The sequence below is a fragment of the Typopeltis vanoorti genome, chromosome 25 (assembly GCF_054136105.1).
Source record: "Typopeltis vanoorti isolate ZY-2024b chromosome 25, IOZ_Tvanoo_1.0, whole genome shotgun sequence".
Taxonomy (NCBI): domain Eukaryota; kingdom Metazoa; phylum Arthropoda; class Arachnida; order Uropygi; family Thelyphonidae; genus Typopeltis; species Typopeltis vanoorti.
In genome coordinates this window covers 33,401,018-33,426,869 of record NC_143573.1, presented here as the reverse complement: position 1 = coordinate 33,426,869, position 25,852 = coordinate 33,401,018, and the positions used below count along the sequence as shown (strand labels likewise).

Genomic DNA, 25,852 nt, shown 5'->3' with positions numbered 1-25,852 from the left:
TGAACAGGTCCCACAGCAGGTCAATTCCCTCTTCCCCCAGTGCCTTCCATGCCTCCACTGGAATTCTGTCGGGGCCCACCGCTTTTCCATTCCTCATCCTCTTCATGGCCTCCGTCACTTCCATTCTACTGATGTTCTGCACCATCCCCTCAAAAGGCTGCCCATCTCCTCTGTGAGTCCTTGCATTTTCCTCATTCAGAAGTCCCTCAAAGTATATTTTCCATCTGTTTCTTATGTCCACATCCCTCCATAATACTCTTCCTTCAGCATCTTTGATCTGCCTCACATGTAAGATGTTCTTAGCTGCTTTATTTCTACATTTCGCTAGTTGGTAAATTTTTCTCTGTCCTTCCTTTGTTTCTAATTGATCATACAGATCTTGATATGCCATGGTCTTCGCCTGTGCCACAACTCTCTTGGCTTCTTGCTTTCTCTGTTTGTACACCTCTCTGTCCTCTTCCACTCTTGACTCATCCCACTTCTGCTTTGCCTTCCTCTTAGCTGTCACTGCCACTTGTACATCATTATTCCACCACCAACCCTCCTTCTGCTCTCTAATCTTTCCAGATGTCTCACCAAGCACCTCGATTGCACAGCTCAGGATTACTTTTGAATTATGTTTCCACCAATCTTGTACACTTTCCAGTCCATCCGAAATCCTCTCTAACACTCTCTCCCTAAAACGATTCCTCACACTCTCTTCTTTTAAGCGAAACCACTTAATTGTCTTCATCCCATGGCAACCAGAAGTTCTTATCTTCGATCTTAATTTAAAGTCTGCGCACAGCAGTCGGTGTTGTTGTGCTACTTGATCTGTTGGAATTACCTTACAATTTGTCACAACCTTAAGATGTTTTCTTCTAGTCAAAATGTAGTCAATTTGTGAGCTGTTGTTACCACTTCTAAATGTTATCAAATGTTCTTCCCTCTGGAAGAAAAACGAGTTCACAATTGCCAGATCAAACGCTACTGCAAAGTCCACAACCCTCTCTCCTTCCTGGTTCATCATTCCCACTCCGTGGCCACCATGCACCCTTTCACAGTCTCTATTCTGTCTTCCTATGTGCCCGTTCAAGTCTCCTCCGACAATCACCATCTCATTTTCTTCCAATTCCCTCATTTCTTCATCTAACACGTTCCAGAACTCATCTTTTTCCTCTGCTGTACAACCAACTTGCGGGGCATATACACATAATACGACCACCCGCTCATCTCCAAGACCCAATTTCATTCGCATGATCCTGTCATTCCTTCTACCCACGTCCAGTACTTCACCCTTCATTCTGCCACACACCACAATTCCTACACCATTTCTTCCCTCGTTATTCGCTCCAGAGTAGAACAATTTATATCCATCTCCCAGTTCCTTTGCCTTTCCCCCTTTCCACCTTGTCTCCTACACACATAAAATGTCCAACTTCCTCTTCCTCATCATGTCTGCCACCTCTCTTCCCCTTCCAGTCATGCTTCCAACATTCAGTGTTCCCACTCGCAACATCCTCTCCACCTGCTGGGCTCGCTTCTTTAACCGCACCCGCCCTTGATGCGGTAGCCCTCGTCCACTTCTCACAGCTGTAGGGCGATGTGGCTGCGCGTCGCTTAAGGGGTACGCCCTAGCCCTTATATCATTTTCTCTTCGACTCATAATCATAGTTTGAGTTGGCACTGAAGTTTTACGACCGGATGCCCTTCCTGACGTCAACCCTCGCATTTATCCGGGCTTGGGACCGGCACCTATTGAGGCTAGCTTGCCTCCTTTGGTGGCTGCATAAGACGAAATGACTTAGCAAGATAGGAAAGACTCACCCCTAGCCCTCGAATACTCTAATAGCATCAGGGGGAAGGAGCAAGGAGAGGAGAAAGAAGCAAAGAAAGAAGAGGAGGGACCAGTCTACAGAATAATATAACAGATATATATTACATGAAGTAAGGCATGGTCCAGCATCAGGTACCTCGGGTTTGCCATGCCTGTACTCACTAAAGTGAGCCCTTGAGGAAACCAAGTAAACTGAATAAATACGGTATTAAAATTTTTGCATTATGTGATGTTAGAATGTACTATATTTCTAATCTTGAGGTATATATTGGATGACAACTGGAAGGGCTATACTTCATGAGCAATTCGCCAGGTGATGTTGTTGAGAGACTAGTAGAACCAATCAAAAATTCTGGGAGAAATATTACTTTAGATAATTGGTTCACTTCTTTTCCTTTGATTGAAAACTTGCTAAAGAAATATAGACTTACTGTAATAGGAACAGTTCGAAAAAATAAAAGAGAACTACCTCCTGAATTATTTTATTGCAAGCAAATCGTCCTATAAAATCGAGTATGTTTGCTTTCAAAGATAAATGCACACTTGTATCATACTGTCCCAAAAAAAGGAAATTTGTTTTGTTAGCATCAAGTTTGCATGATGATGATGGCATTGATACAGAGAGTGGAGCTTTATACAAACCTGAAATTCTGACTACCTATAACCATACAAAAGGAGGAGTAGATGTTGTGGATCAATTGTGTTCAACATACAATTTTGCTAGATCAACAAGAAGATGGCCTATGGTAGTTTTTTACTCTTGCATCAACATTGCTGGAATTAATTCTCAAGTTATTTACCATGCAAATAACATTGACAAATTGAAAAAAAAAATATTGTGACGTAAATTTCTGCAAGATCTTGGATTCTCTCTACTACAAGCACATTTGCAAGAAAGGGTATCAATTCAAAGTTTGCCAAGAAATATAAAACTAAGACTCACAGAAATTTGTGGATCACATTTGTGGATGAGAACAGAATTGAGAAAGAAAGATGCAATTATTGTGATAGAAAAAAAAAAAACGTGCATCTAAATATTATTGTAAGAGATGTTACAAATTTATGTGTCTTGAACATGCTACAATCATGTGGAAAGAATGTGTAGAACTTAAGTAAAAGAATGTTAATCCAGTTCTACACATTTATTGCACATGGAGCATATGCAGTTCTATTTCTAAGACATTTAATTATTTTTTTTTATTTTGTTTTCTCTTACAAATATGTTGTAATTTGAATAAGTAATCTTTTTTCTACAATATGCTTATTTATTATTATTCAAAACACCTTCAATTTTGTTAAAAATGAGTGCAGAATGACAGTCTGCACACACAACCCTTGATGCCAAAAATTTTCATGCGACCTCTGAAGGGTTAATATAGAACATTCAGCCGTGGAAATAGAGGAGAATGAAATGGGAATTAATAAAGAAATTTAAATGTTCCTTCATAGTATAAAGTCCTTCATAGTATAAAGTGCAAAATTGAAAAACTGCAGAGGTGGCAAGAGTTTAGCAGGGCTGAAAAGAGAAGGAAGCAGGTGATCCGAAGGAATAATAAAAACCAACCAAACAAACAAGAAAAAAAAAGTTAAGGAGAAAATTATGTATGAAGACTCAATGATGAGGGGAGTTCTTAACGAAAGTGTGAAAAAAAAGCACGTTTCCCAGGTGAAAAAATTCATGATATTAGCCACGCCATCCAGATGCAAAAAGGTATGTTGAAGGAAATGATTATCTTGGTTGGTACAAATAATGAGATGTATTCTATGAGACAGGACGTAAAGCAGTTAGAAGAGGCAAAACTGAAGAGTGAGAACATGAAGAATGTAAGTCTCCTACCATGCTATGATAGAAGTGAACTGAGGAGGAGGATGTTGATAGCTAATGAGTCTATACATAGATTGTGCAAAAGCAATAATGTAGAATTTGTGGATCTGTGGTCTCTGTTTGACAGAAAGAATGATTTGTACAATGTTAATGGACTGGATCTAAATAGTTTTAGTGTTAGGTGTCTGGAGAGTTTTGTTCATCGAGCATGCTGAAGTGAAAATTCAGGGAAACTTAAGCAATTAGGGTGGAAGCAGGTGAGCTTGTGTAAAGGCACTCATAAGATGAGTGAGTGTGAGAATGATCAAGTGAGAACTCTAGTCTCTCAAGCAAAAATATTGAATAAGGTAATCTATTCAGGAATTAAAGGTGGATGGGAGATTAAGAGATGCTGCAGTTTCTATATGCTAATGCCAGAAGTATCAGGAACAAGAGGGAGGAGTTTTTGGCATTGGTTAGTGCAAACTTGCCAAAAGTTATAAGCATTAGTCAGACTTGGCTAACAGCAGATGATATGGTTACAGGAACTGAATGTGAAGCGTTTAGTTTTTCAGGGAAGATAGAGAAGATAGAATGGGGGAGGAGAGGAGTATTGCTGATGATAGCAGATGAATTGCAGTCAGAAAAATAGGAGACAGGCAGAAGGGTGGCTGTTCATTTGAAGCAATCTGGTGTGAGATTAATGCCACTAAGACAAAATACACAGTTGTTGCTATAGGCCAGGGAGTTCCACAGATGATCTGGAAGACATGCATCACCAAATTAGTACAATAAGCATAGGTTGAGTGATTATTATGGGGGACTTCAACAATGGAGATAAAGACTGGAAGGAAGAAAGATCACATGGGAGGAAGGAAATAGAATTTATACACCTGTTAAGAGATAATTACTTAAAGCAGCATGTGATGGAGGGGACTAGGGGTGGGAGAGTACTGGACCTGGTCATCATAGGGTCAGAAGAGCTATCCATAACCAAGATGACAACATTGCTTCTAATTGGTGAAAGTGACCATGCAGTTTTGACTTGGGATATTGCAAAACATGAAGAATATTCTATCAAGAGGGATATTTGTGGAACTACAAGCAGGTGATGACATGCTTAGGAAGAAACTTAAATCTGTGCCATGGAATAAAACATTGCAGTGTAAGGATGTCAGCAATGCATGGGATATACTTAAGGGTCATCTAAAGGAAGCAATATTAAATTGTATACCTAGGGTAAGGAGGGTTAATCAGGTAGGAGTTAGATGGATGAGTAATATCATTAGGCATAAGATGCAGAAGAAGAAAATACTGTGGAGAGTATATAAAGAGAAAGATGGCCATCAAACTCACAAAAAGTACAAGGGTCAGGCAAGGATGACCAGCATGGCAAGGAAGGCAAAATCAGATTATGAGAAGAATTCAGCCAAGCAGCCAAAGGAAATCCAAAAGAGATCTTTGGGATTTCCTTTGGCTCCTCGTGACCATCATCACATAAAATAGTTGAGATACTGAGGGACCACTTTGCAAGTGCATATCATCCTAGCGAGGTTACCTTTGTGGCAAACACTAATGTGGAAACAGAGATGGATGAATTGGAGGTTCTTAGGATACTACAAAATCTCAATGTAAATACAACTGTGGGATTAAATGGGATCAGCTAGGGTTTTGTGAGAATGTAAAAAGGCAACTGGTAATGCCTCTGACTACGCTCTTTAATTTAAGTCTCAGCTCTGGTAGAGTTCCAAGGGAATGGAAAGAGGACACATTAATTTCCTTGCATAAGGAGATTCTAAGAATGCAGTAGCAAATTATAAACCAATCAGTATTTCTTTCTTACCATTTTTTTTAATATTTTTAGCACCATGCCTGAGATGCCAAGAATGGATAGATAAAATATGATACTGTATGAGGGTCAACATGGCTTTGTGAAGGGTCAGTCATGCCTTAGTAATTTAAGGAATCTGGTGTGAGATTAATGCCACTACGACAAAATACATGGTTGTTGCTATAGGCCAGGGAGTTCCACAGATGATCTGGAAGACATGCATCACCAAATTAGTACAATAAGCATAGGTTGAGTGATTATTATGGGGGACTTCAACTATGGAGATAAAGACTGGAAGGATATAACAGAGTAATAGGTGAGTTGGATAAAGGAAATGGTTACACGATGATTTTTCAGGATTTTGAAAAGGCATTTGACAGAATACCACATGGAACTCTGTTACGCAAATGAGAACAAATAGGGATGGATATGACACTGGTTAAGTGGATAAGAGGATGGCTATTGGGCAGATATCAAAAAGTGGTATATGGAGGGGCAGAATCAAGGCAAAAACAAGTAACTAATAGCATGCTGCAAAGTTCAGTGTTGTGACCATTGCTGTTTAATTTGTACATAAATGATATAGGAAATAACCTGAAAGGAAATATACAGTTCTTTGCTGATGATGCAAAATTAGGTAGAGTAATAGTTAATCAAGGCAATGTAGAGAGCTCACAGGACAATTTAAAGAAGCTGTCAGTATGGGCAAAAGATAATGGGGATCAGTTTAATGTGGAGAAATGTAAAATTATGCACTTTGGGATAAATAGATTTCAAGCCATGTATCACATTGATGGCACTGTACTAGAGGAAATAGATAAAGCTAGAGATTTAGGGGGTGGTGGTAGACAGAGAATTAAAGTTTAGAGGACATATTGCTAAGGTAGCCCATAAGATTACTTTGCTATTGAAGAACACACTAACAAGTAAAAATCAGGAAGTTGTTATTCCTCTTTATAAGGCCTTGATATACCCACATCCAGATTACTGTGCTTAAGTCAGGTCCCCTGGGTTTCTTGGGAATGAGGAAGCAGAAAATTTTCAAAACACACCACAGGAAATCTTAAAGAGTTAAAGTGAATAAGATTTTGGAATGATAACTTTAATTAGTTCCTATGGTAGAGGAAAGGGACAGAAGCAGAAAAAATATTTGAGTTACACTTTACAAGGGTGTATTATTCAGGTGGAGATTTTAAACTTGCTGAAGTGACAAAGACTGATGTGAGAATTGAGGTAGACAAACTGGAGATGTTCATTATACTGAAAACCATTAATGTGAATACAGCAGTGGTACTAGATGGCATGCCATTCCATGTACTATAAGAATGCATATGAGCAGTGGTAGTGCCTCTTAACCAGTCTATTTAATCAAAGTCTCAGCTCAAGGCTCGTATGGAGTCAGAAGAGGGTAAGATAGTTCCATTATGTAAAGGTGGCTCCAAGACAGAAATAGCAAATTACTGGTCAATAATATCTCAAAAGTAGTAGTTAAGGTATTGGAAAATTTAGTTAAAGGTAGAATTCAGGAATGGATGGATAAGAATAAGATATTCTATGGTGGGCAGCAGAACTTTGTAAAAGGCATGTACTGTCTTACTAATTTAGTCACATTTTAAAACAGAATTAGATAGGAAAAATGGCTAGATCACGATATGCTGAACTTTGCAAGTTATTTGAGAAAACACAACACAGAAAACTACTGCATAATTTGGAGCAAGTGGGAATGAATATGTAGCATAAAGCTGGTGGCATGGGTGTTGGTGGTGGGGAATTTGCTGACAGAGAGCAGCATATTATTATTACGTGACACCTCCAGGAATCCAAAGACTCATCAAGGGAAGATAACTACTCTACAACTCTCCATCTCTACCACTCAATCCACCAACTACAATGAAGTGCAACTACCATCATCGTCATCTAATCTACCACCAATCACCACTAGCATTTTCACAGACAATCACAAACATCCATACCCACAGCGGGATTTGAATCTGCAGCCTTTTGGCTGGAGAGTGGTTATATATTGAACTGTTTTGCATTATCTGCAAACAATTGAATACCTCCCCTTAAATGAGTTAAGGGGAGATATTCAGTTGTTTGCAGATAATGCAAAACAGTGTGGCCAATTTAAATAAATGGCAGTGTGGGCTAAGGATAATGGTTGTCAATTTAATTTTGCAAAATTTAAGGTTATGCACTTCAGGATGAAAGACTACAAAAGACTGGGACAAAGTTAGAGATCTGGAAGTAAGCAGACAGAGAGTTCAAGTTTGGAGAGCAATTGCAACAGTTGACAAAACAGCTCAAGGGATTACTTGGATTTGATGAACATATTGACAGGTAAAGGAGGTTATTATCTGTCTCTTTTTAAGGATATGATTTGGTTGCATTTTGTCTACTGTGCACAGATTTGGTCAAATGGGTTTCTTGAGGATGAGGAGGTAGCTGAGAGGGTCTTTCAGAGACAAGTGATCATGCTGGTGACAGGAATATGGAATGCTCTCTATGAGAACAGATTGAAGATGTGTAAGGTGCAAAGCTGACAGGTAGAAAAGAGGAGACATGGATAGAAACTGATAAGTTGCTAGAGGGGATTCAGTACAATTGACACAAAAAAATTTTCAATATTATGACAAGTGGAGAAAGAGAGAGAGAGAGAGAACCAGGAGTCACTGCCTGGCAATTGACTCCTTGTAAAGATGTGTGTGGAACACTACATTTCACCATTTTCCATACTTGAAATCTGGAATGGATTGCCAGAGGTAGTTGTGAGTGTTCTGACAGTGAATAAGTTTAAGGAGGGGGTGTAATGATGTGTAATAATAAAGATGATAGTGTGTAATTCTCACCTTTAGGTAGTATACCTAAAGATGAGGACTGCACATCATTATGTTAATAAGTAACCATCTCCAGGTGCAAACATGGTGATGTGCAGTCTGAACAAATGAGAATAGGCTGGCAAGTTTAAGTCAATAATGAATATCAAATTGTATTCTTTATTGGCTTAAACCAAAACAAAACAATAGTATGATACAATGAGAATTTCATGATAGCTGGGGATGCTGCCTCTTTAAACAAGGTCACCAGTGTTTTTGTTATGGTACTATGGCAAACAGTGAAAGGTCTGTTATTGGACAAACTCAAACTGAATGTTAGCAGAATTAAAGACAGAACTATTAATGTAAAAAGTATCAAGATTTAAGCAGCAGAGTAGGAAATGAATCAAAGACACATGGAACTGTTTGGAGAAAATCTGGAGAAAAGGGCAAAGCTAATAATAATAGAAAGTACTGGCTGGCTTTCTTTCCAGTACATGGACTAGTCATCATTAACATATCCCAACATGGAGATGTGCACAAAATCACATGGAGAGGGAGAAGAAGTAGACACAAGAAATAAGAAATATCTTAACTATGTTATTGTTGATAGTGATAACCATTTAGTTTTGAGCAGGATAAAAATGGATATCATGTTTAAAAGATATTCAGGCAAGTTTTAAAAAGCATCTGATTTAACAACTTTCACAGGTGAACTGTAGACTCAAATATACAATATTACTGGAGAAAACAATAAAAGAGTTTGAAAACAAGAACCAAACATGGGATTATGTGGCAAACTCTGAAGAAATCATGAAATGAATTGATTCAGCAAGGAATGCACGTGGGGAAGTTGCTTACAAGGATAGAAGAATCCAAACTTCATAGAGGACTCAATATATTAAAGAAGCAATACTGGAAAGGAAGAAAGCATATCAAAAGTTCCTATCAAGTAAGTCAGATGCTATCCTGAGAGAATGCAGAGAAAAATTTGGATGAAGATATTCAGTTGTTTGCAGATGATACAAAGTTGAGACGAACCATGAAGAGTAGAGAGGATGTTGTGGCCTTACAAGAATACTTAAATTGAGTCAAATGGATGAATAAAGAGATTAAGCATGCAATACAGAGAAAAAGGGCATTATGGAGGCAGCATAAGAGAAGTGGAAATAACGAAATCCATGAGGACTACAAAGACCAGGCAAGGCAGGTGACTTGATTGGTAAGGGTAGCTAAAGAGAGGTATGAACAGCAGTTAGCTAATGAAGCCAAAAAGAATCCTAAGGAATTCTTTTGATCCAGCAAAAGAAAGAATGATTATAGAAGGATGACAATGATTGGAGAAAATGGTATAAAGACAGCTGTTGCAGAAGGTGTGATGAAGATACTTAATGAGCAATCATAAAGGTCTTTCAATCTTGTCAATGTGACTTCATGGAGAGATTGAGAACAGTTGATGATAGGGAAGAGAGAATGACTGTAAGTGAGCAAGAGGTGTATGGGGAGTTGAACAAACTAGATGTACATAAGGCTGTGGGACTTGATAATATATCACCACGTATGCTGAAGGAATGTGCCAAGGAGTTGATGCCGGCCTTGACATATTTTTTTTTTTTAATACGAATCTTGCACTCGGTCAAGTTCATAAAGGAGGTGATAGAACTCAAGCATAAAACTATAGGCCTATCTTCATAACTTAAGTTTTTAATGGTATTAACAACACCAAACAATTTAATCAAAAAATGTTTTATTAACTGCTTATATTTTGCTGAATTTCAAATCAGCATCATCAGAGCACAACACACTTGCACATGCAACAATGAGTAAGTAAAACAATAAAATTGCAGTGTACAAAAGATCTAAAGTCCTATTTATGGCATCTTCTAATGTTGGGGGGGGGATTAAAAAAAAATCATTACAGCTATGTGGGAGTTGCTCATAGGATAACAGTCTCCCAGTTTTTGGCAAATTAATGCAACCATACTTGTTTAGGTTAGAATTCTTCAAAACCATTCCTAACAAAAAATAATCTTTCAGATCTGTCACCACTCCAAAATAGCACACTTGTTTTCTTTTTTTGTCAGGAATGGTTTTGAAGAATTCTCCTAACCTGAACAAGTATGGTTGCATTAATTTTCCAAAAACTGGGAGACTGTCATCCTAAGAGCAACTCCCACATAGCTGTAATGATTTTTTTCCCTCAACATTAGAGGGCACCATAAATAGGACTTGAGATCTTTTGTACACTGCAATTTTATTGTTTTACTTACTCACTGTTACGTGTACAAGTATGTTGTGCCCTGATGATGCTAATTTGAAATTCAACAAAATATAAGCAGTTAATAAAACATCTTTTGATTAACTGTTTGGTGTGATTAATACCGGTAAAAACTTTAAGTTTTGAATAACTGTCAACACCTAAGCTTATCTGTAAATTTATAGGCCAATCTGTGTGTACAGGTGTTGTAGTTAAGTTGTTGGATCAGCTTGTAAGAACTAAGAGCAAGTATTGGGTTGACAACAATAGTATTATCCTTCATGGACAGCATGGATTTGCTAAAGGGAGGTCATGTTTTAGTAATCTACTTACTTATTACAATAAGGTGATTGCTTCCATGGACAGAAGAGAAGGATACACAGTAATATACTTAGATTTTGCAAAGGCTTTTGATAGATTACCGCATGATAAGTTGATAATCAAACTGGAGTGGATGGGGTTGGATATTAGATTCGTGCATTGAATTGGAGACTGGCTATCTGATAGGTATCAATAAGTTGTATATGGGGGAGCGATATCCAGGAAAAGGAAATTCACTAGTGGAGTGCCTCAGGAGTCTGTTTTAGGGCTATTACTGTTTAACTTGTATATTAATGATATTTGCAAAGATTTGAACGGAGATATTCAGTTGTTTGCAGATTATTCAAAGTTGGGAAGAACTGTGAAGAGTAGAGAAGATGTTGTGGCCTTATAAGAAGACTTGAATAAATTGAGTGATTGGGCACGGAAATGGGGATGTGAGTTCAATGTTGCAAAATGTAAGGTTTTAAAATTTTATTATTATTATTATTATTATTATTATCTCGGGCAACTCCAAGAAGTTGACAGACTCATCGAGGGAGGCCCTAACATCATGTCAAGAGCAACTATTCGACATTCACACAGTATCTATCATACCTTGCCTTGAACTCATTCACGGCCATAGCACCCACAACAGACTATGGCAGCTTATTCCACTCATTCACCATTCTCCAAGTAAAAAACATAGTTCTAACACCCCTGCTAACCACACTCTTGCCCAGCATCCATGTATGGCCCCTAGTCCTCCCATCACCAATCCTATTCTCAAAAATATTTTCTGGATTAATCCTATAGAAACCCTTCAGTAATTTCAATGTCTCAATCATATCACCCCTTTTCCGCCTATCAACCAATTTTTGCAACCCACAAATCTTCAACCTGTTCTCATAAGGTTCATTCCACAGACCTGCTATCATCTTAGTCACTCATCTCTGGATCCTCTCCACCTCCTCCCCATCAAGAAGAAACCCTGGCACCCATATCTGGGCACAGTAGTCCAGATGGGGTCTTATCAAGGCTCGATATAGAGGAATAATAACTTGTTTGTCTCTGCTTGTTAAAGTATTTTTCAGCAACCAAGTGATTTGATGAGCTGTTTTGGCCACTTTTGCAATGTGCCCCCTAAACTTCAACTCCCTATCCACCAACACTCCCAAATCCCTGGCCTCATCAATCTCCTGGAGTATGGTTCTACCAATGTGATATACTGCTGCTAATCTGTTCACTGTGAAATGCATAACCTTACACTTTGCCACATTAAATTGACATCCATTTTCCATAGCCCAGTTGTCCAAACTATCCTGCAAAATTTTGACATCCTGTGCACTCACAATTGCTCTACCCAACTTTCCATCATCAGCAAACAAGTGAACAATTCCTCTCAGATCATTTCGTATATCGTTAATGAACAAATTGAAAAGTAGTGGTCCAACAACAGAACCCTGCGGCACACCACTAGTCACAAGCCGTCTTTTGGACTCCACTCCTGAATAAACCACTCCCTGGTATCTCTCCATCAACCACCCTCCTATCCATCCCCATCTGCTCCAATTTACTGATTAGAGTAACATGTGGTATCCTGTCAAAGGCCTTGGCAAGGTCCAGTAGAATCACTGTAAACCCATTACCTTTATCCAGTTCAGCCGTCACTGTGTTATAAAACGTGAGCAAGTTACTGAGGCATGATCTACCTTTCAAAAAACCATGTTGTCCCCCCCCATACAGTATCCCATTTTCATCTATCCAGCCCTGTATTCTTCTGTTGACTAATTTCTCTAAGACCTTGACAACGATTGCTGATATGCTAATCGGTCGGTAATTTACAACAGCAGTCTTGGAACCTCCTTTATGCAGTGGAACTATTTTCCTCTCTTTCCAGCCCCTCGGGACTAACCCAGACCCGAGTCTCAAATTACACAAAATGGTAAAGGGTACTGACAATTCTTTAGCCGCTTCACGTATGACATGAGCTGGTATACCATCCAATCCCACAGATGTATTGACATTGAGGTTTTGCAATTGACTACTCACCTCCACTTCATTCACCACAATTCCCTTATAATCTAGTGGTTCATTAATTTCTGCAATGTCACCACCTGGAAGATATATTCTTGCAAAGTGCTCGCTCAGTAATTCAACTATATCAGCTGATTCGGTTACCTCCCTACCATCGGCATTCTTTAAAATCATTCTGCCATATACATTTTTTTCTTTTACTTGCAACATATCGAAAAAAACTTTTTAGGATTCTTTTTAGCGTGCATGGCCAATGTTCTTTCATAATCCTTTTTTGCTTTTCTTACTACACTCATTACCCTTCTGGCCTGCACTTTATACCGTTCATGTGCCTGCAGGTCACCTTTCTCCTTGAATTCCTTCCATAGTTTCTTTTTTGCAGCTCAAGCTTAATGGTGTTATTCATCCATTTAACCCCTACTTGATTTATTATTCAGACTCTAGGTATACAGTCAGCCAATGCTTCATGCGAACACTTCTTTACTGCCTCCCATGCACTATCAACTTCTAGCCCTTGCAGTTGTACATGCCATGGCACTGAACCAATCAATCGCCTAAGCTTGTCATACTTACCAACCCGATAATTCCACATGTACCCCATCTTAATTGTAAAATCCACACCTTTAGCCACCTCCCAAGTCAAGACTCTATGATCACTCTCACCAATTGGTGGCAACATGGTCATATTCGTTACAGTCAAATTCTCAGATGCAATTACCAAGTCAAGCACTCTCTGACCCCTTGTATTTTCCATTACATGCTGTCGCAGATAGTTATCCCTTAATAACCGCATAAAATCCAATTCCTTCCTCCCATGTGTCTTCTCCTCCTTCCAATCAATGTTACCATAGTTGAAATCTCCCATAATAATTACCCTCCTTCCACTCATTTCTTCTATTTGCTTATGCATACTATCTCCATCATCTATTTCATCACCTGGTCTATAGCAGCACCCAACTATAAATTTAGTTCTGCTAATTTCAATCTCACACCAAATAGCCTCAAATGTGCTCTTTTCTCTATCCTGCGGTTCCACTTGTATTCTTCTTGGCTGTAGCTTATCAGCTATCATCAATAACACTCCTCCCCCCATTTTATTTTCCCTGTCACTCCTGAACACACCATACCCCTCACGTTCAATCCCACTAGCTATGTCATCATCTGTCAGCCATGTTTCACTAATGCCAATAACTTGTGGTCTGGAAGTGCCAACCAAGGCCAAAAATTCTTCCCTCTTGTTCCTAATACTTCTGGCATTTGTATACATGAATTGAAGAAGCCAATTTGTCCCATCCCTATTTTGATGCCTTTTACTAACTATCCCATTCTGATTCGTGGTCTTTCCTACTCGCTTGGGCATATTACACACATTCACACACTCAACTGTCTCCCTAAAATCTGCAAATGTACTTCCCCCCCACCTTAATAACTCTAGTTTCCCTGGTTCTGTAACTTCGCTTCCACCACATTCAACAACACCTTTTCAAGTCTCCGCACACCAAATCCATTCAGATGTAATCCATCCATTTTATATAAATCCTTTCGCCCATCGAACTCATTCCACACATCCACAAATTCCACACCACTCATCAAACATAATTCATGCATAAAGTCATTAGCAATTATGGCCCTCCTTCTATACTCTTCACTGTCATGCCATGGCAACAGACTCACCATCCTAACTCTCTCACTCTTTTCTTTTGGAAATTTGGAAAACAAAAATGGGATGCAGAATTTACGCTCGGTGAGGATATATTGTCAGAGGTAGAGGAAATAAGAGATCTGGGGGTGATAGTGGATAAGGATCTGAAATTTAGGGGACACATAGCCAAAATTGTGAAGACAACACAAAGGCTTCTGGGAATGATGCAGAGGACACTGACTTGTAGAAGTAGGTAGATTCTTGTTCCATTGTATAAGGCTTTGATTAGGCCATACATGAACTATTGTGCCCAGATTTGGTCACCTGGTTTTCAGAAGGATGAAGAGATGTTGGAGAGGTTTCAGAAGCGACTGACTAAGGTAGTTTCTGACCTCTGGAATGTCAAGTATGAGGAAAGATCGAGAAGATGCAACTTGCAGAGTCTGGTGGACAGGAGGAGAGATATGATAGAAACCTACAAGTTATTAAGGGGTTGTTATAGGATCAATGCTAGAGAGGTTCTACAGAAAATAGTGGGAGATCAGGGAAGAACTAGAGGTCATTCCTAGAAACTGTATAAGAAGGGTGTGAGTTGGGGAGTGAGAAGCAGGTTTTTTTTTTTCATGCAGAGTTATGAATGATTGGAATGCCTTGCCTGAGAGTGTGGTGTCTGAAGAGAATTGGAGTGTGTTTAAAGCACGGTATGATGAGCTGTGTGTTTTTGATAAAAGGACCTCCTAGATGAGTCTTTGACTCCATGTGGTCTTGGATAATAATAATAATAATAATAATAATAATAATAATAATAATAAATGTAGGATAGCTAAGCTGTGTGCAAAAGTGGCAAAATATAAGTAATCAGAAGGCTTAGGTAACAATATAGAAGATAAATATCACAAAAGTGGTAAAATATTCTTGAGGCTGTTCAAAACCAAAAGTAGGAAGAGTACTTTAAAATAAATTATAAGGATCAGTATAAAAACTGATGATAAAAATATTCTGGATATCAATGTATTTACTTTGAAAGACATTTAAATGAAATTGGAAGCAACAAAACAGCAGTAGAAGATATTCCAGAGGAATGCAATCAATACATGATGTGAGTATTTGAAGCAGGAAAAAAGCCATCAGACACTAGAATGTAAAAAAAAAAAAAACAGCTGGAATGGATGATATTCAAGGTAAGGGTGTTCAGGATTAGAAATGTTAAATATTGAGGTATAAAAGTTGCACTGCATAATTCAGAAAGCATACAGTTGAAGAGTGAATTCTGGATGACTAGAGTAGAGTTCTTATAGTACCCAGGTATAAAAACAGAGAAAACTGAATATGAGAATTATAGAGTTCTTCTAGATAAAATGTATATCCACATACTTTAAAAGAGACTAAGAGAAATTGTGGAAGAGAAACTCTGAGAAAAACAAACTGGTGTCAGACCAAATAAGGGTTTCCAGGATCAGAAATTCATTTTAAGATCCTTGAGAAACTATTTCAATATAACAAGGACCTTGTATTTAAGTTCTGTAGTCTAAAAGCGTATGACATAGTCACAAGCTGTTCAAAATTCTACAATTATATTGTGTTAATGGGACATTATACAGTGCAATATATAGTCATCATTTAAGTTCTAAATTAGCAGTTAGAATTTGAAGGAGGCACAGGAAGATTAGTTGATGCAAAATCAGGTGTGAGACAAGAGTGCACAATATCTCTACTGATCATCATGTAGGAAAGTGACATTAAACCTGATATTAAAACTGGAGATTCTCAACTCCTTACTTCATGCAAATAATGTTATATTCTTAAATTAATCCGTGTTATATTTTTAAATGAATCCAGTACACATTTGCAGAATTTCTAAATTAAATTGAATAACATTTGTCACAAATACGGCATGAAAATCAGCAATAAAAAGACCAAAATATAGGCAGGAACATAGAAAGATTCAACTGCATTCTGAGTGGCAAGTTAAATATGGATAAAAATGACTGAATAATTTTATTCAGTTGACAATAAATAAAATTATATTGAGAGAAATTAGTCAAAACACCAAACTCTTTGAGATGGATTGAAAATGAAACAGTTGATCAAAGATTAGAGATGGCAGACATGAGTTTTTGAGAAAAATTATGAGAGCAAATGGCATCAATGGCAACATCATTTTAAAAATGAAGATATTAGGAAGGGATATGACATTATTAGCATTCAAGAATGTGTGACCAGCACTAAACTAAGGTGGTATGCTAAAAAAGAAGAGGAAAGGTTAACAAACTCTCTAACTCTTATGCCAAGACAGCAAGAAAAAGACTGAGGAAGAGGAAAACAAAGATTTAGGTGGGTTGATATAGTCAAAAGTGCCCTTGAAGACCAAAATATAAGATCTAACAATACTGGAAGAAGACTGTTGATAGGAATTTAATAATAATGTAAACATTAACATTTATTACCATTCACAGTATCTTGTACCCTCTCTTTGAGGATAAGAAGGGGGGGGGGGGTGTATGGGATGACGATGATATTAATATAGTTGGTTCCATCAATATTCATTGAAAGAAAGTTTATCAAATGGCAATTCACTCAACGATAATTCATCGAAAAGGCAATTCATCAAATAAATAATTAATCGAACAATTTAAAGAATGGCAATTTATCGAAAAAGCAATTTATTGTGTAAACAATTGGTGGAATGACAGTTCATTGCACGACAATTTGTTGCAAATGCAATTGATCAAAAAAATAATGCACTGATAATTTTTCGATGAATTCTTTAATAATTCATCAAAAGATTAATTTTCTTGAAACTATTCTTTTAAAGTGTTTGGTAAGAATACCTAATGTCACACAAGATGTAGACAACATATACAGGTAGTCAGTGAGGCATTATAATTATTTTGTTATTTCTTTACATTAGTCTGGAAGCATACCTACTACATTGTTGTGTATATAGTGATTTATCTCTAGATAAAAAGAGTTCGTTCTACCTAATTTTTTCACAACAACAATGATCAGACTGAAATCAAAACTGCAAAATTTCAATATTGATCATAACTATAAAATTTCATTAAACTTCATCTAGCCACAGCAGAATTATTAATATCATTTTAAAACTTCTTCACCAAAATTTCGTAGTTCTTTTGAAGCAGTCTGGTGTGAAATAGTGAACAATGCAACCAAATATACAGTTGGTTGCTGCTATAGGCCAGGGGATACGGGGGGGGGGGGTGATATTGAATTCATGCATCAGTAAATTAGTGCAATGAATGCAGGGTTAGTGATTATTATGGGGGATTTTAATTATAGTCATATAAATTGGAAGGATGAAATTATCACATGGCAAAAAGGAAATGGAATTCATAAACCTTCTAAGAGATAATTACTTGAAACAGCACATAACTGAAGGGAATTGTGGTGTGAGTGTGTTGGACCTGGTCATTGGTTCAGAGGACATATGCATAAGTAAGGTGTCCTTGTTACCTCCAATTGGTGAGAGTGATCATGTGGTATTGACTTGGGAGGTTGCAAAATTTGTGGATTTCTCTCTTAAGAAGGGGTTTATACGGAACTACATTTATACGGACCCTGCAGGTAGTGCAAGACCAAGATAACTCATGGTAAAAGTCTTGCACTACCTGCAGGGTCAGCTAGACTTGCATTATGTGCAGGCACAAACTTGACTTATTTGTCTGTTTGCTTACTTGGGAAATGGAGTAAAACCAGGTTTAAAATAGCTTGGTATCTTTAACATTTAATATACCCAAGGTAAAATACTTTCTACATTTATATCTCCTCCTGAGATTTTTATTTAATAAGGTTAAAACACCTTATGGTAACTTGTTCTGGTAAAATACTTATAAGCTCTGTATTACTAAAATCCTGATATTTCTAGCCTGGATCCCACTGATGAGACCTCAATAAAGGTCGAAATCAGTCTGGGTAGTGGCCCCTTGCCTTTAATACAAAGCATCATACATCTCCTCCAGGAGATGTGCTTTGTGTTATGGGTAAATATTAAGATTAGTGATCAGAGCTTATTCTACTTTTACCATGAGTTATCTTGGTCTTGCACTACCTGCAGGGTGAGCTAGACTTGCATTATGTGCAGGTGCAAACTTGACTTATTTGTCTGTTTGCTTACTTGGGAAATGGAGTAAAACCAGGTTTAAAATAGCTTGGTATCTTTAACACACACACACATACACACACACATATATATATATATATAATATATATATAATATATGCATATATTATTTAATTAATTGTTTCTATTTATTTATTTTTTATTTTATTTTAATTTATTTTATTATTTTTATAATTTTTTAATAAGTTAGAAAATTTAATGACCTTTTTTAGTTATCTTACACAGGCGTCTTACAAAGTTATCTTTCTTAGGTGACGCTTTTGGAATTGTCAGTTATTGTTCTAAAAGCTTTGTACTGAAGATGCCTGTGATACTGAGGCAAAAATTATATTAATAAATAATATTTCACGTGAGTTAATTCTAGTATTATAATTATTTAAATACGCTACTCATGGTAATTCCTTTCTGAAACACATAAATGTTCATCATCTTCTTCTTCGTCATGGGCATCATTATTATTCTCTTTAGTTTTTTCCTCAATTATGGTCAAAAGTAGAGAATCATGTCTTATATGTGTCCCATTTGTAATAATCTTTTCATCTAATGAGGATTGAGAATGTCTCTTTCCTGCTTTGTCTCTCGCTCTCGCACGTGTCCGTGCTAGCTCAGTTTTTTTTTTAATATTCTCCAGCACTATATTTCAAATTCTTGCAGATAGGCTTATACACTGGTAACACATGACAATTAAATTATTTAAGGAATTTACAACGTATACTGGAATATTAATTAAAAGAAACTTTAATAAATACCTCCTATATTTCAGCAATGTCACGTTACCATCTTCATGGGAACATACAACAATGACACGTGCATGTAGGCACTACATGCACGTGTCATTGTTGTATGTTCCTGAATACTACAAAAAGCAAATGAAGTTGAAGAGAGAAAACTACTGTTGTTCCTAGAGTTCTAAAGGTGCTCCCTAGTGGGCTATATTGGGTTGTCTTGGCTGTTGGGCTGAAGTTCTCAAGATGCAAGCTTTCCAAATTTGGGGCAGTCTCGTGCACCCAAATTTCTTGAGGTTTGGAAAGTTTTTTAGGGCTGAGGCTCATTCCATAAACAATCTTTCATATTTAAATTTGCTGCGGTGTATTAACATGGCTTTCTTCCAAAGCATTCTGTGACGGGTATCCAGAGCTTGGTCTGCAAGCCCAGAGCGGCTGTACTGGTGAAACCGGATGTAGTCTTTGTGTTCCGAAATCCTGACATTTGCTGTCCTGCCTGTTTGGCCAAAGTAGGACAGTTTACAGCTGCATGGGACCTGGTATACCCCAGGTAGGTCTAGGGGAAGTGGTTGGTCTTTGGTGGAGTGGATAAGGGATGACAATTTTTTATATGGTTTGTAACAAGAAGTCAGGTCATTTTTTTTTTTAAAGATTTTGATTAACTTTTCAGAGGTGCCCCTGATATAGGGAATGGTGAGATTTAGTGTAATCTTTGTTATGAAAGGGGATGGGGGGGGGGGGGTAAATGGTTTTAATATTTTTTGGATTTTTTGGGGGTTGTAGCCATTGGCTAAGAAAGTGTTAAGGATGTGGTTTACTTCAGTGGTTAGGGCATTGTCATCTGAACAGATTAATTTTGCCCTGTTATACAGTGTTTTTATAACCCCATATTGTTGTGAGGAAGGGGAGGGGATTGCTGGTGAATGTATCTGCCTGTATGGGTAGGTTTTCTGAGTAAACCACGGATTCATCAGGCTGGCGAGTGATTAGTGTCTAGGAAAGGGAGACTGTTGTTTTCCTCTTTTTCCAAGGTGAACTGGATTCTGGGGTGTTGGTTGTTTAAGTGTGTTAAGAAGGAGTGGAGTGTATCTGAGCCATGTGGCCAAATAGCGAACACATCATCAATGTAGCGAAGCCAAACAGTGGGTTTTTGTGGGGCTGAGTTTAAGGCTTTCTCTTCAAAAGTCTCCATAAAGAAGTTGGTCAGGGGTGGGGAGAGAGAGTGAACCCATGGCTGTCCCCTCTGAGTTCATTGTGAACTAAAATAGGGCTGAATATTGGGAGGAAATTTGGCTTGGATGAGCTCTAAGGTTTCCTTGAGTGGAACATTTGTGAATAGGGAGGAGACGTCAAAACTGACCATTATGTCAGTATGTTGGAGTGAGAGGTTTTCTATACTGGCTTTGAAGTGGGCTGAGTTTTTTATGTGTGATGGTGTATTGCCAGTATAGTGTGTGAGTGCTTTGGCTAATTGTTTGGCTAATTTGTATGTCAGGGTTCTCTCTTCTTCTTCTCTTCCCAAATTTGGGAACCTTGCATCTTGAGAACTTCAGCCCAACAGCCAAGACAACCCAATGTAGCCCGCTAGGAGGCACCTTTAGGACTTTAGGAACAACAGTAGTTTTCTCTCTTCTGCTTCATTTGCTTTTTGTAGTGCCTGCATGCACGTGTCATTGTTGTATGTTTTCCCATGAAGATGGCAATGTGATATCGCCGAAATATAAGAGGTATTTATTAAAGTTTCTTTTAATTAATATTCCAGTATACGTTGTAAATTCCGTAAATAATTTAATGGTCACTATATTTAAAAGACTACAAATCTGTTGTAGTATTTGGTCAGTTGACAGTTTCGTAAGGAAAAAGAAAATCTTCTTTGTATCTATTAAATTTAATGAATTGACAAAAAAACATTACAGGCAGAGTTAATTACAATACTATCAACAAGATTTACTCAAAATAACCACCATTAGCATCGATCACAGCTTCAATTCTGCTTCGGAACCTCGAACAAGCTGATGCTACAGTCTCCCTGGGAAGGGCCGCAAAAACTGTTTTAATTTTATCCATTAACTGGGCTTTTGTATTACTGGAAGTGCGATTGGTGTCTTTTTCAACTGCGCCCCATACAAAATAATCCATGGGGTTAAGGTCTGGGGAGTTTGGAGGCCAAACATTTGGACTGGTGAAGTCGTAGAAATTTTCAGACAACCATTTTTGACTTTTCCCAGAGGTGTGGCAAGGGGCCGAATCCTGCTGCCATACATACGGCCTACCATTGGCTACCCTTGTTATCCAGGGCTTGACTACAGTTAGCAACTCCACGAACAAAGCCCGAATTCCAATGCCAGGGTTCTTCAACACCTGTTCCTGCAGATTTGCGAGGAATTCTGCTGTACGAACGCAATCAGATCGTCTGCTAGGGATCTTTCTTCTTGCTACATCCTCGTAGTCACCATTGCAAGTCTCTAGTTCATGCCTGATTGTTTTTACTGTATTCAGGGAGCATTGGGCAGCAGTCGTAATATCCTTATTTTGATGGCGGGCACGAATCATCATGATACAAGTTATTCTCTTCCATGATTCAGGTGGGTTCCAGCTATCCATCCTTTCTGACATCTTGTATATGAATGAAGAAGGGTCCAAACTTTTAAATGAAGAGAAGTGTGTGTTAATACATGTAACTTACGGAAAAATATAATTAATTATAAATATGTCAAATTTATCCCGAACACCCTGTATATACATACACAGAGACAAGCTAGATTGCATTTCAAACAGTATGCTAAAGTGACAATAATTTGATCAACTATTATTCTACTGGCCTGAATTCTAGTGGAATAAAACACATATACATATCCATTTATAACATTTATAAAATCCCATATTTTTAGGATTTTTAAAAATCCCAAGAATATGGATGGCCCATATTCTACCCACATAACCTGTTGGTTTAAGAGTTCATTTTAAATTATAACTGCAACTATTAATCCAGGATCTTAGCCTTAATACTGATATTAAATTATTGATTAGGTCATCACAAATTCATGTTGCTACTTATTAAAAGTAATTTTTTTTCCCACTAGATGTCATTCCAGAAGAATAATGGTTGATCAAATTATTGTCACTTTGGCATACCGTTTGAAATATAATATAGCTTTCGCCATATATATATATATTAATGATCTTAATATGAAGGTCAAAAAGTAGGGAAATTAAAGTAATTATTCTTTAATTACTTTAATTCATGGTTGTAGTATCCATAATTTTATTCACTATTCACATGCTATTTAAGACATTAAAAATAAACTATTAAATATTTCCCCTTGATATAAGTTCAGGTTTTAATCAGTTAATACTTACTGTTCTGATGCAAAAGTGTTATAGAGAAGAAAACAGCACTATTGATGCTATGTGAAGTAGTAACAGATGCAGATAATACTTCATGAAGAAATTCAAATATAACCCTCCTTGTCAAATACTTCTGGTTAAACACTGAAATTAAAAATACATTACTCAATAATGTCAAAATTTAATTCAAATATTACACAGGAATGCACAGCTTTAAGAATCTGGAAAGAAGCAAAATGGCAACTAATTTTTTCTATCACATACAGATTCTTCACAAATATCATTGATTCTTTTATATATTCAAATAAAATCATTAAAATAATATTCTTGTATTTTGTAGTACTGACATACTAGCAAATTGAAAATAGAACATTCTAGGCTTAATGAGAAGTAAAAATGACGGGTGGTGTGTAACAAATAGCTGAAACATTGCTAGGACATGTTGAAAGTTTTTTCACTTGGTTATGCTATAAATTAAAGATGCCAAGAAATTATATTCTTGGTTTAATCCTTTATCCAAGTGTAAGCAAACAAAGTTTACATGTGAAGTAACTTCACAACAGGCTACTAGGTTCGTATATAGAAGCTAATGACTTCACATCACTTGCCTTAGTGTCCCATAATGCAATGCATATATCCTTACGTACATATATAATGCTATGCATTATGGGAAGAGCCACTACCCAGACCAGTTCCGGCCTTTATTGAGGTCTCATCAGTGGGAGCCAGATCCAGATGCTAAGGTTGAAGTTACTTCATGCACAAACTTTGTTTGCATGCACTTGGATAAAGAATGAACCCAAGAATATAATTTCTTGGCATCTTTAATTTATAGTATAACCAAGTGAAAAATCTTTCATCATCTATCTATAATCCAGAGTATAGAGTATTTTAGTAATAAGGTGTGACCCCTTTTGACTACTTTTATATGGAAATATAACTTCTGCATTACTTCAACTTCATTAGTATCACTTCTGGGTCTGGCTCCCACTGATAAGACCTCAATAAAAATAGTTCCATCCTCTCAATTCAGTGTGGTCAAATGCGATGACTAGCAAGAAATACCAGATAGAGAAAGAAAACTCAAGATGATTAAGTCAGATAAGGCTAATCACCTGAGTATCAGTCATCTTTGTGCTTTAGTTTCAATTGGTCCTTTGGTTGTTCATCTGCATGAGACTGGTGAAAAAGGAAAACTGATAGCCTTTGACTATATGATGATATAAAAGAGCTGAGGCCTTTTCTCTATCTATCTGTCTTTTCTTTCATGCATACACAGTGATCAGAAACAACTACTGTGTTAGAGTAAAACTTTAGTTTAATATAAACCAAAATAAACACTTGACGTTTCAACCTTCACATTAAGGTGAGCTAGAGTATACACATATATACAGGGTGGTTCAAAATTCCATGTACAAAGTTTGAGGGGAGGTAGAGAACATCAAAATCACATATTCACATAGGAAAGCATGACCGAAAACATCACCCAAAAGTGATAGGTGTGCTGTTCGCCAGCACTCCAGGTGAGCAATTTGGGGCTTCCTCATTCAAGCTTTCGACGTCGTATGAAGAACATGCATCGTTTTACGAATGCTGAGATAGCAGACATGCACCTTGTTTACCATATCATGTATGAAAGTTTATTTTCCACTTGGTTAGAGTATAATAAATTTAGTTTAATCCTTTATCCAAGTGTGAGCAAACAAAGTTTGCCCCTGAAAGTATCTTCAGGACTGGGTTAAGGTGGTACACACCAGGGCAACTCGTTGCAAAGGTGGAGCAAGCTACCAACACTCCTATCCTAGTATCTCCTATAATGCAAAACACATCTCCTTGCAGATATGTCTATTGTTATGCATTAAGGGAAGGGCCACTACCCAGACCGGTTTCGACCTTTATTGAGGTCTCTTCAGTGGGAGCCAGGCCCAAGTCGAGATATCAGGCCGAAGCATTTGCAGGTCATCTCCACCTATAGGAATTGCCAATTGGTGTGCCACCCTTTTTTAATAAATTACTCTGGATTTAGAGAAAGATGTTGAAAGTTTATTTTCCACTTGGTTAGAGTATAATAAATTTAGTTTAATCCTTTATCCAAGTGTGAGCAAACAAAGTTTGCCCCTGAAAGTATCTTCAGGACTGGGTTAAGGTGGTACACACCAGGGCAACTCGTTGCAAAGGTGGAGCAAGCTACCAACACTCCTATCCTAGTATCTCCTATAATGCAAAACACATCTCCTTGCGGATATGTCTATTGTTATGCATTAAGGGAAGGGCCACTACCCAGACCGGTTTCGACCTTTATTGAGGTCTCTTCAGTGGGAGCCAGGCCCAAGTCGAGATATCAGGCCGAAGCATTTGCAGGTCATCTCCACCTATAGGAATTGCCAATTGGTGTGCCACCCTTTTTTAATAGGTGGAGATGACCTGCAAATGCTTCGGCCTGATATCTCGACTTGGGCCTGGCTCCCACTGAAGAGACCTCAATAAAGGTCGAAACCGGTCTGGGTAGTGGCCTTTCCCTTAATGCATAACAATAGACATATCCGCAAGGAGATGTGTTTTGCATTATAGGAGATACTAGGATAGGAGTGTTGGTAGCTTGCTCCACCTTTGCAACGAGTTGCCCTGGTGTGTACCACCTTAACCCAGTCCTGAAGATACTTTCAGGGGCAAACTTTGTTTGCTCACACTTGGATAAAGGATTAAACTAAATTTATTATACTCTAACCAAGTGGAAAATAAACTTTCAACATCTTTCTCTAAATCCAGAGTAATTTATTAAAAAAGGGTGGCACACCAATTGGCAATTCCTATAGGTGGAGATGACCTGCAAATGCTTCGGCCTGATATCTCGACTTGGGCCTGGCTCCCACTGAAGAGACCTCAATAAAGGTCGAAACCGGTCTGGGTAGTGGCCCTTCCCTTAATGCATAACAATAGACATATCCGCAAGGAGATGTGTTTTGCATTATAGGAGATACTAGGATAGGAGTGTTGGTAGCTTGCTCCACCTTTGCAACGAGTTGCCCTGGTGTGTACCACCTTAACCCAGTCCTGAAGATACTTTCAGGGGCAAACTTTGTTTGCTCACACTTGGATAAAGGATTAAACTAAATTTATTACATATCATGTATCC

At 37.7% G+C, this 25,852-nt stretch overlaps 1 protein-coding gene across 1 annotated transcript in view; it reads right to left on the bottom strand.

Moving 5' to 3' along the window:
- The window catches only part of LOC150092642 (uncharacterized), a 344,763-nt gene that overhangs the window by 234,964 nt on the left and 83,947 nt on the right, over window positions 1–25,852 (bottom strand). Inside the window, exon 4 of the mRNA XM_090414597.1 lies at window positions 22,729–22,860. Within this exon, the coding sequence (XP_090270723.1) occupies window positions 22,729–22,860 (132 nt within the window). The remainder of the gene's footprint in view (window positions 1–22,728; window positions 22,861–25,852) is intronic.